General features: G+C 33.4%; 1 protein-coding gene across 1 annotated transcript; it reads left to right on the top strand.

Moving 5' to 3' along the window:
* Nucleotides 1-8,740: 8,740 nt before the first annotated feature.
* LOC113059494 (carcinoembryonic antigen-related cell adhesion molecule 20-like) lies at nucleotides 8,741-12,012 on the top strand. The gene is made up of 8 exons (XM_026228017.1): nucleotides 8,741-8,765; nucleotides 9,182-9,460; nucleotides 9,568-9,822; nucleotides 10,089-10,218; nucleotides 10,568-10,608; nucleotides 10,804-10,826; nucleotides 11,668-11,814; nucleotides 11,983-12,012. Exons 1-8 carry the CDS (start codon nucleotides 8,741-8,743, stop codon nucleotides 12,010-12,012), a joined length of 930 nt encoding a protein of 309 aa, XP_026083802.1.
* Nucleotides 12,013-12,476: the final 464 nt, after the last annotated feature.

Raw genomic sequence — 12,476 nt, 5'->3', positions numbered from 1 at the left:
CAAAGATTGAGCTTATATACATGTGTACCCAGTTTGATGAAGATATCTCATACCGGTCAAGAGTTATAGCTAAAGTAACATTTGGCTTGTGTTTCCATAAAGCTTTTTGGCGTATTGTTTCGGGTAAGAATCTAAATTGTTTGATAATTATTGATATTGAGTGTCCAGAGAATATTTCTGCAGTGGTTTGGTTCTGATCGGTTGAAAAACCTAGGACCAGTTTGCAAAAGTAGTTTTCAGATATACCTAAATTTTGTGAGAAAACTGTGCATCGTAGAGCAAAAAAACATAGTGTACACTTTTGTTCGGGATAACCCAAGGATGGTTTTTGGTTTACGACCTACGGCCAAAAATGTCTAAAATTGTAGTTTTTTGTGCTGTTTTTTAGTTCTCCCCAAATTGAGCTCTGCAATATGTCCAAATTTCAGCTTTCTAGGCCTTACAGTTTGGGCTGCACATTCAGTTCTAGGGCGGAATAATAATAACAATAATAATAATAATAATAATAATACAAATCCTAACAATTACAATAGGGTTGCAGCACTGCATACTCGAACCCCTAAAAATGTGTTTTACGGTTAAGACAGTAGACAAGCGAAGCACACATGACAATGTTCCCTTCTGAAAATTAACCACAATTTTACTACGAAAAACAACAACAACAACAAAAAACATGGTTCTTGTAACAACTACAAATTTACCATGGCTTTGATACTTCAAGTAGCTTCAAATAATAATTAACTAAGTATTCAGATAATATTTTTTTGTGTAATAAAAACAGACCTACAACCTGATAGCACACCGCATCTCTGAGACGTCTATTTGACGTGTGCATTTACATCTGCAAGATGTATTTTTTAGAATGTTTGCTCATCTTCAATACATCTATAGGACGTTTCCTTTTAGATGTCAAATAGATGTCTATTAGATGTCTATCAGATGTTTATGATTTGGAATGTATATAAAACTGACATCTGAAAGATGCCTGGCAGCAGGGCCACTGCTGACCAAATGGGTGCCCTAAGCAGGATTGTATTTTTGTGCCCCCCTACTATAGGGGTGAAAATAGAACTTTAATAAAATAACTTGAATGTACAAATTACAAATGTAGCTCTCGACATTTACCTATGTCTATAACTTTATCATGACTCTAATTTAGTCTCAAGCATTCGTAAATCTTGAAAAAGAAAATTAAGTAGCTTTACTATGATAAAACCATAGTTTATTTTTGAAAGGGTTGTTATATCCACTTTTATTTAAGAAGAAGGAGAAATTATGAATTATTATTGTCATCTATAAAAATAAAAATAAAAATAAAAAATGGCCAAAAATGAAAGATTAAGTGATTATTTAAATTAAATGTTTGGCCAATAGCCTAAACAAGGATTTGATTGTCCTGTTAGTGTAACAGCAGCAATAACCAGGCCTTTATCTCCATTTGCAGGCATTTGTAATAACATGTTATGTTTATATTCTATTAGCTTACATTATGTATTTTAACAGTGTTATTAACCATTTATTATTGCCCCATTGTTTTTTATATAATGCATTTTAAGTCATTTTAAAGGCTATTGATGGCTTAGGTCAGTTCTTATAGCAACAACAACAAAACAATATTACAGTTGATTAATACTTCTTTATAAATTATTATCTGAAGTAACAAAACCATGGTTAATTTGCAGTTACCATGGATACAAGAATGATGATTTTTGGTGTTATTGTTAAAACCATGGATAATTTTTGTAAGGGAACCTGGAAAGTCAGAGAGAATATTAGATGCATTGGTAGTGGTTGAATTATTTCCGACATTAAATCTAATTTAACAGCCAAAAAAATAAATAAATAACATTTCACAAGAATGTGCCTGAAAGTGATACCTTAATTAAATATTTTTTTTACATAAATTATTTACAATTTATTTTAATAAATAATAAAAATGTATCAGGTGTGCGTTGTAGTTGACACCTAAATTAAAAAAAATACAGTTGTTTTTGACTGTATGTCTCCTCAAATACTACTGAGCTTCAAATTTGCATTTGAGACCATTCGTTTTGTAAAGTAGCATAATTTACATATGATTTACAGTTTATTTTTATTTTAATAAATATAAAAATTAAATGTGTGCATTAACCTGTTTGTATGACTGTAAGTCATTCTCCTTAAATGCTACTGACGTTAGAAAAGTGAATCGCAATATCCCATGTAACTTTAGAGATGGTCCCTATATTTGCGACTATCGAATGACCAACTTCAAGCCAACTTTATGCTTGTTTTTTATTTATATTTTTTTTCTGCGCCGGATTGATGATTTCTTTTAACCGGGCATAGATGTCCATCCATTAAATATGAACATTCAGCCGCAAAAATTAGGTTTGAGTTATCACAAGCTTTGATGCGTGTAGGGAGCGACGGTACTGTCTGTCAGACATAGACAGCAGATGCTTTCCAGATCAAGAGATCTTTAACAGACATCTTCCAGACCTACGTGTGTTATCTAACAACAACCTTTTAAAATTACATTAAATGCATCATATAAAAACAACGAGGCAATAATGATTGGTTAATTAATAATAATTGAATAACACTGTTAAAGTTAATAATGTAATACAAAATAAACTATTTATGTACATTACATAGGTTACAAATGCATGCAAAGGGTGCTAAAAGGTCTGATAACTGCTGTTGTAACACTAACAGAATGATCAAATCCTTGTTTAATATTGACCAAACATTTAATTCAAATATCCACTTAATCTTTCATTTTTGTGTAAACTTTTTTGATATAGAAATGCTAGCCTCTATAATTTCTTCTAAAAAAAAATACGTGGACATCACAACCCTTACAAAAACGAATCCTTGTTTTTGTCGAAGTAAAATGTTCTTTTGTGTCATTTCTGAATGCTTGAGACTATAAAATCAATCAGACAACTATATTAGTAAAATCATAGCCATAGGCGACTATCTATAGATACAATTGTAATTTGTAAATAATACAACACTCAAAGCGCGTGTGCTAATACTGTCAAAACACACAAGGTTTATGTATAGCATTGGTTGGTTATGTCTAAAATGAAAGAAACAGATGCATCTCTGTATATTACTGTAGATGTGTGCAGGTTTTAAAGGTCCCCTTCTTCGTGATACCATGTTTCAAACTTTAGTTAGTGTGTAATGTTGTTGTTAGAGTATAAATAATATCTGTAAAATTCTAAAGTTCAAAGTTCATTGCCAAGCGAGATATTTTATTTAACAGAATTCGCCTACAACGAATGACCCGTTTGGACTACATCCCTCTAGTTCCTGCAGTAATGACGTCATTAAAACAGTGTTTTGACTAACCTCCGCCCACATGAATTCACAAAAAGGGGGGCGTGGTCTTGTTTCACTCCAACAGAAAAGAAGGAAGAGCTGCGTTTGTGTTTGCCATGTCGTTGAAACGCTGTTATTTTCATCTCTGAGTCCAATCATCTTTGTTTGGGCTTCCCAGGGACGCTGTACTTGGAGATTAATGGTTACAATTTATGTTTAACTCGGTTCCCGAAAATTATAATCCACATGTAAAACTATGTGCTGCACATTTTGCTGAGGACAACTTCCTCAATCTCAATCAGTTTAATGCCGGATTCACAAAAAGATTATTCTTGAAAAATGGAGCAGTTCCCTCTTTGTCTGGAGAAGGCGTTGTTTATGGACCACAACCAGTAAGTGTATTTTATTATTTAAGTAGGTGCGTTTAACAGTTTCTGTAACTTATTACACAAAGGGCAACGCTGTTTAGCTTTGTTAACTAGATGTTAGGGCTGTGCAAAAAATTGTATGCGATTTTCATGTGCATCTTGTCAGTAAAAACGCTCCTGTGATTATAAGTACATCTCTAGCACGTGCGTTCTAGCCCAATCACGTTTCCAGGAGGGCAGTGCGCACTCAGCTGCTGTCGAATCACAAAACAGGAACCGCTGGCCCAATCAGAACTCATTACGTATTTCTGAAGGAGGGACTTTATAGAAAAAGGAAGTCATCAGCCCGTTTTTATGACAGTGAAAACAGCGGTATACAGATAGGTGAATTGTGTGAAAAATACTGTGTTTTTTTAAACGTGAAACATGAACACATGTTATGTTGTACTCTGTAAACACAATCAAAGCTTCAAAAAAGCACGAATAACGGGACCTTTAAAGAGACAATGAACATGCTGCCACTGTAATTAAAGGGATAGTTCACCCTAAAATATAATTTCTTTCATTGTTTATTCACTCACATGTTGTCCCAAACCTACAGTAAATTATTTTTATTCTTGTGCTGCACACAAAAGAAGTAGTAGAGGGAAATACTCTGGAAAGTCACTGTGAACCAGCAAATGTTTGGTTTCCCAGTTTCTGTTTAGCAAAAGGAGAAAACCCATTCAAGTTTAAAACAACTTTTGAGTGAGTACATTAAGATATATAAAAACAAAACACTAACCTATTTTATTATTTGTGGTTACTTATTCCTTTAATGTTAATAAAACACAAAACACTGATTTTTTTTTTTTAAACAGTTGCTATATTAGGATCAACGTATATTGATTTATTTGTATTTGTTCATTACATTTTTTGAATGCTCCTGCTAAATGCTATTGTACCTGAAAATAAAACACTTTATATTTGTGTATTATGTGTTTTTGTAATGTGTATCTTAGTTTAATAAAATAATGACAAAGATTTTTATCTTCTCCCACACTGGCCTAAATATCCATACTTTTTCATATTTTGTTACCTTAATGTAACAAGCTTTGTAATTATTAGAGGAGTTTTAGTTTGGCTGTGATGCTCAAACAGCTTGCAAATAGAAAAACCAACATGACAAACAATAATGATTAAAATCATGATATTTATATAATTTTTTTTACATTTTTGCCATATCGCCCACCCGAACAAACCAATACACCCTTTCCCCTCCACCCTGCAGTTTGTGAATGCTCGTTGAAGTATGGTTTCAGGAAACACAGTTGAACTACGTTGGTAGCGATGGAACTTGCGCCCATAGTTGGCTAACGATGATTTTGGGAAATGCACCCCTGGTCATCTTCAGCGCGTGCAGCTCAAAACAGAAACGCAGAACATTAACTGCTAATGTTTTTGGCTAACAATAACATGAGAGCACTATTGAAAAAAAAAAAAAAAAAACATTGTTAATTGTTATGGTTTCGCCGACGTTAGTGTTAGCTATCTGTTCATCAAAACATAAAACATTATTTACCCCGTTTATATCTGCAAGGTGCTCATTACACATTTCCCCTGTGTGTTAACATCAATTAGTGGAATGTCTGACTTGACTCTTGTTAATGTATTTTGCACCGCCCCGAAACAAAAGATTTGACTATCAGTCGAATATCAGCAAGAATAGAAAATTCCAATTCACTATGAAAATCATTAGTCGGGGACACCCCTACTCAGGTCCATACAAAAAATAGTGTTGTGTTTCAGAATTTGTTTGTATGAGTTTGAGATTTCCCTGTCTGAATTTTTTTTCATTCACAGTCCACCCCTCGTGGAAATTAATGACACAAACATGCAGTTTCATTTACTACACATAGGCCTACTGAAGCTCGCAGTGTTTTCATCCTCTGCCGCCTTTAATATATGAGTACATGAACACATAAACATAATCTCTGCTCTGAATCACTTTATAAGCATTTTACTTGTTCTGACAAAACTATTGTCATATAAAAAGAGACACAAATGTTTCTAAAAGACACCAATGTTTCTAGAGTTTAGTACACAGAATTGGACATATGCTAGATAACCATATTTGAGCAGATCTATATGCTTTTATTTATTTATTTATTTATTTTTAATTAACTTTTTTGTTGTTGTTTAGATGCAGTGTTTCCCGTTGTTATGCAAAGATTTGGTTTCAAAAACAGTATCAGTAAACAATTTCTTATGATTTTAAATCTGCATTAAACTCCAGATCAGTCTCAAAGTAAAAGGCAATACTAAAGATCAAATTTGATCGTCTAAATTCAATTGATGAAGGATTTTGAAAGTCTGACAGTGTGGAGCACTACTGTAAGGTTAACCCTGCATGGTGTTAAATGTTTGAAAATGATTAACAATTGAAAATAAACACTTTAAATACTTTAATAAAGTAAATGAAAAAGTTACACTACTATTACATTTTAAATAGGGAAACCTGTAATCTGTACCCGATTACATTTCCAAAGTAACCTTCTCAACACTACCTACATACAAATACATACAAAATATGTCAAAACATCCGTCTTGGAAAGTATGTTCGAAAAAACTGTTGGTTATGTCTGAAGTGATCAAAATCGGATGTGTATTATACTGGATGCATTCATCATCTCTAAAAGTGACCGTGCCTAATTTAGCTATTAGCTGCTGTTATGTTAATCCAAGATAATGAAAGAAAGAAAATCACTCACTGCTCTTGATGGAATTACTTTGTAGTTTTAACAAAAATTAATGCACAGTTAAACCAACAATTATTCAGACACCAGGTATAAAATTTGGATATATTTTTGTACTAATAAGTGCAGGACAGTATAATTAATTTATGTTAGTATAGAAAAATAAAGTGAACTGTGAAATATTATACCCAAACATTATTCATACAGTGGACTACTAGTGAACTTGCTATGAATATATATATATATATATATATATTTATATTTTTTTTAACCAAAGATTTTTCAGACACTTTGACCTGACCATGTTTTGCTTACTTGTTTTTTCCTGAATAACTAATGCAACCTTTTTACACCACAGACTGAACAAAATGAAGCATTGCTTGATAATTGGTCGACAAAATATTGATAGTTGTGTAAATATTGTCATACTAACAGTTTTCTGAAGTTGTGTTTGATTGTAATCCATTACATACCTTTCTATCTATCAGTTTAACAGGTTAACTTTAACTGAGTTCTTGTCATATTTTATTAAAAAAAAAATCTAAACAATAGCAAATAAACTGTGATAATGTGTGAAATGTTGAATGTGTCTGAATAAATTTTGGTTTGACTGTATATTTACACTGAAGACGGTTATTCGGTTTCTGTACCTGGACACCTACAAACTTGAAAAACTTAAAAATTGTGTAAATAGCACAAATAAATAAATAGATCGAACATAAAAATTAAACAATTTCAAAAAGGGCCCACTGGTACAACCTGCACCGGGGCCCTGCAAACCTCAGCTACGTCCCTGCTCTGCACTGTCATTCATGACAAAATAGAGGAAGATAGTTGTGACTCGCAGGTTCTCTTCTCAGTATTTTTATAATATGTATGCAAAAATGATTTTGTGTATTGTATATGCACTTTTTTAAACTAAAAAAAGCTACTTATATAAAAATGCCTTTTAGCAGTTTATGATTATTGTTGTTGTTGTTGTTGATGATGATGATGTTTTGAATAGGTCTGTTTCTAAGTGAAGATCTGCAGATTTCTGGTCCGACTAATGGAGCAGTAGGAGGAAGTGTGGTGTTTGTTCCTGTTAACCCGCCCTCCACATCAATTATTACAGTTCAGTGGAGCTTTGGATCAACTGTAATATTGACAGGACCGCCTGATTCAACTATAATAGCCTCAGCATACAGAGACAGAGTCAGTTTTGACAGAAACACTTTCACTCTGGAGCTCTGGAACCTGAGACTGGAGGATTCTGGGATATACAGACTCACTATAGTAATTAGTGCTGCAGAGACACTTATAGGAGAAACTTCACTAGTGTTCGGTGAGTGTGTTGCGCAAACTTGGTTTAGTATTTGAAACTATATATTGTAAGATGAATAGATGACAAATGGGTGTTTAATAAATATGTTAAAAATGATTTAAAAAGTAACAGCATATTTTTGTTCATTTATAATGTTGTAAATTCAACAAGAATCAAAAATATGTGAAAATGTTATTATATTAGTTGCATGATGAGATAGATTACTGATGAGAAAATAAGGATATACAAATAATAATAGTTATTATTATTATAACAATTTATGTATGTACATGCCTAATGTTGTTTTGTTGTTATGAACTTATCAGTTGTTGTTTTTGTCTAGGTTATTTAGCTAAAAAATTATTGGTGCACCCAGGAAACACAAAATATTCACTTCGCTTCAACCAGAAATGTTTTTTTTTTTTTAGAGATAACATATTTTTATAGAGATATCAACCTCCGCGGCTCTACTGTTGGAGAAAGTATAACAATCAGCTTGAATCTACTGTGCCTTGATAATTAATCCCAATATAACCTTGACCTCATTTAATTAGAAAGCCGTTTTTTCCCCAATATAAACTCCAAAAATGGAAAAAGACTGAACATCAGCTGATAGGTGGTCGATTCTGTTAAGAGATAAGCTGTTATTCTCCTTAAACAACAAAAACTTTTCTGAGAAATTAAACATACACTGCTCACAATCCAACCAACAACCAGACTGTGCCAAATAATTGAGCAGATAGTGAGTCTTCTTTTTTTATTGATCATGTAATATTCTATCTTAAATTTTCTCCATTAATTAGTTTCCTCATTTTAAGTAAATGTTGAACTTGTGATAATAAATTGTGCCCTCGTTCTACCCTGTTGAAAAAGACAGCATATGCTGGTTGGGTATGTTCTGAAGCATGGCTGCTGGCTTGAGCTGGTCCTTCACTGGTCATGATTTGATTTAAGCTGTTCATGTGCTGGTCCTAAGCTGGTCCTGAGCAGGAGCTAGTTGCTTAGGACCAGCTCAACCAGTAGCCATGCTTCAGAACATCAACAGGGTAGGTAAATTGTGTGCACATTTTAATCATTACCCCCTAACAGGTGCTGATGCTTTATTAATCTTCAGTTGGCTACATATCATATCTGCCTTCTTTATGAATGAGCTGCTTCCTTTATGGTCCTGTCCATAACATAACATGACATGACATAGCAGCAACATGTTTATGAGGATGTGTACATGGACAGGAAGCCTAATTATTAACTAATTATTATTTAGTGCGCATGATTTAAGAGGACATAAATTATCATATTGAACAGACAGTTTACTTGAGAACAAATTGTTAAATCATGCCTACATTTTTTTTTTTCTTCGTTGCATGTCATGTGCAGGACTCCGTAGAATTACACTCAGTTCTCACTTCATATGAAAGACTAATTTAAGATTTGGTGTTTTTGTTATTTCTCTCTCATTCACACAGACAATATAACTAATGTCAGAGTTACTGGTCCTGAAGAATCATTAATAGAGGGAAAATCATCTGCTAACTTCAGCTCTGAGGGATCTGGCATCATCACCTCTGTGCAGTGGATGAAAGATAACCGTCCTCTGTCTCCTAGCAACAGCATCATCTTCTCATCTGATCACAGATCAGTGTCCATCAGTCCAGTGCAGAGATCAGACAGTGGAGAATATCAGTGTACATATAGAAACCCTGCTAGCTCTCAGACGGCAAAACCTGTGCGTCTGATCATCAACTGTGAGTGTTCAACATTCAGACATCAAGATGATTTGAACTCAAACCTGATGAAATACAGTCATTCTTCAGTGATTAGTTTGTCATTGAGTCTCTTGTTTGTGTTCTAGATGGACCAGAAGATGTTTCTGTTAAGGGTGAGGATGTGGTGGATTTAGGGGTTCGTGTGTCTCTCTCTTGTTCTGCAAATTCTGAACCTGCTGCTTCATTCAGCTGGAAGTTTAATGAAATAGACACCAATGTGACGACAGACACATTCACCATAAATGAGACTGACTTCACACACAGTGGAGATTACATCTGCACAGCCTCCAATAATGTCACAAAGAGAAACGCCTCACACAAACATGCTTTACTAGTTAAAGGTGAGAATAATTCAAATTAATCTGAAATGAGTTCCCAAGGTTTAATAACTAATACCTTGACCTTAATCTACCACTTTTTTAAAGTAACTACATTTTTAAAAAGGTATATTAAAATCTCTACTGTTTTGAACATCTCTGTTATGTAATTGCCTTGTGTTGTTTTAGATTACTATTATTTATTTATTTTATACATGTTAAAGTGTATAACTGTTAGTATGGTGTGTAGTAAGTGCCTTGGTCTTGTGATTCTTGTATCTTTTCCATAGTAGGAGGAGCTGGAGGAGGAAGAGGAGGAGGGCTGTCATCAGGGGCGATAGCTGGGATTGTCATTGGGGTTTTAGTGGCAGTTGCAGGCATTTGTGGTCTGACTGTCTATTTAACAAAAACTAAGAAAATGTGAGTAATCTGGCAGATCATGGTGTATTTTGTAATCACACCTTTGATTTAATATATTTTATACAGTACATCAGTACATTTGTAACAAATCACAACTTCAGCTTCCAACAGGACTTTGTAAATCAATTTCTACATACAGTACATGTATGAACCTTATGATCTTACGTGATTTTATTCCTATTTTATATCAAACTCAGTGTTTCAGAATTTCAGTGAGTTTTCTTAACATTTGAATAGTGATATTTCATGCATAATAAAATGACCACAGTAATTGTAAATGTGCATTTTTGTGAGACAATAATGTGATAAAGAAAACTAGTTACAAAATGTCTTTGTGTTTCTGCTGCAGCCCAAAGTTAAACCAACAACAAAAAGGACAAGCAAGTGAAGGTATGTTTGTTATTCATTCATAATGCCAGCATTAGTGTGACTTTATTGAAGAACACATCTGACACCAATTATATCTAGATTTCCCTTGATAATTACATTGTATAATAGATTTCAGATTAGCTATTCATATTACAGATGATTCAGTATATATTTCTTTCAGTATCAAATTAATTGAGTCTTTCTTTCCTTAAACAGCAGCACAAAGCAGACAGGAGACAGTGAGTAACCTCTTCAGTCTCTTCTGACAGTAAAAAAAATAAATAAACCCATAAATAAACTCTTTAATGACATGTATTTTCCGGACTATAAGTCGCACTTTTTTTCATAGTTTGGCTGGTCCTGCGACTTATAGTCAGGTGCGACTTATTTATCAAAATTATTTGACATGAACCGAGAGGAATGAACCAAGAGAAAACATTACCGTCTACAGCCACGAGAGGGCGCTATACTGCTCACTGCTCCTGTAGTCTACACTGAAGACATAGAGCGCCCTCTTGCTGCTGTAGACGGTAATGTTTTCTCTTGGTGCTTGTTTCTAAATAAATGAGACTTATACTCCAGTGCGACTTATATATGTTTTTTTCCTCGTCATGACATATTCTTGGACTGATGCGACTTATATTTAGGTGCGACTTATAGCCCGAAAAATACGGTAAAGTGTTTATTGATAGATGAGTTTATTTTTACAGTAAGCTCAAATGGACTTTAATCTTTCACATGTTACTGCACAAAGACATGCTGATGATCACACTTTAATTATAATTAAACTATAGATATTGACAAATATTAAATCATGATAGGTATTAGCATTTTTTATAGTGAGCTTTCTGTTTCATCATTTGTTTATCAGCAACATATTTTGCATTTGCTATCAAAAATTGATAGCCTGAATGCACTGTAAGTCGCTTTGGATAAAAGCATCTGCTAAATGCATAAATTAAATTTAAATTAAATTAAATTTAACCTCAAGTGACAACATCATTCTGTCTGAGTGTTTGATTATAATTTAAGAAAATAAAATTGTTGGATGCAAACTATAAATAAATGATTGATTTGCAGAAGGCCAGAGGAGATGGAGCGATTCCAGGGAAGATGAGTGAACATATATACGAGAATGACAAACATGAAAATGAGTATGAGAATGATATGTATGAAAATGTAAAGCTTGAAGATTCAAGAAGGCCAAGGGCTCCTACTCCTCCTCAGGTGAGCAGTCCAGTCCAGTTCAGCCCTTTCTAGAGCATCATATCTGTGTTTTGGCTGCATCATAAAATAAGTGCTTGTTTATTGTTTTCTGTGGCATTGCAGTAAAACAATAAGGAAGTCATTTGGTTGGTTTATTTTATTACATGCTTGTGTAACGTCTCTGTTCAGGTCTCAAACCCTCCTCCTGTGCGCAGGTGAAGACATCGAAACACATCTACTGCAAGATGATCGATCAGACTGTATATATATATATATATATATATATATATATATATATATATATATATATATATATATATATTTTTTTTTTTTTTTTTTTTTTTTTCCTTACAATGGACAAAGGTATTTTTTCTTGACATAGTTCCTTACAAAGTCACAAATACAGAAGTATATTTCTGTAACCATAAAAGATTAGGGTCAAAGCCATAACTATATACACTGAGTTATAAAATCATAATGTCTGTTAATGATGTGGAAACATGACATACTAAAATAGGACAAGTACTAATAACAGAATCATATCTGCAGATCTGGTATTGTATTAATCATTTGCAGGCTCTCGTGGAATCTGCACACACAGAACTCAGAAGAAAGCAGATTGAACACCATTTCTTTGAGTCTTACACATTTAACATCCTGTCTGTTCTCATTTATTCAATATT

The sequence above is a fragment of the Carassius auratus genome, chromosome 41, assembly GCF_003368295.1.
Source record: "Carassius auratus strain Wakin chromosome 41, ASM336829v1, whole genome shotgun sequence".
In the NCBI taxonomy this organism is placed as follows: domain Eukaryota; kingdom Metazoa; phylum Chordata; class Actinopteri; order Cypriniformes; family Cyprinidae; genus Carassius; species Carassius auratus.
This window is presented reverse-complemented; position numbering and strand designations above follow the sequence as displayed.

What these genes read in the sequence shown, in the direction of transcription:
- LOC113059494 (XM_026228017.1), top strand. Translation starts at nt 8,741, where the DNA reads ATGCTTCAGAACATCAACAGGGTAG. An exon ending in ACATGCTTTACTAGTTAAAG is followed by an intron (nt 9,823 to 10,088) that starts GTGAGAATAATT and finishes TCTTTTCCATAG; the next exon opens with TAGGAGGAGCTGGAGGAGGA. An exon ending in TTAACAAAAACTAAGAAAAT is followed by an intron (nt 10,219 to 10,567) that starts GTGAGTAATCTG and finishes TTTCTGCTGCAG; the next exon opens with CCCAAAGTTAAACCAACAAC.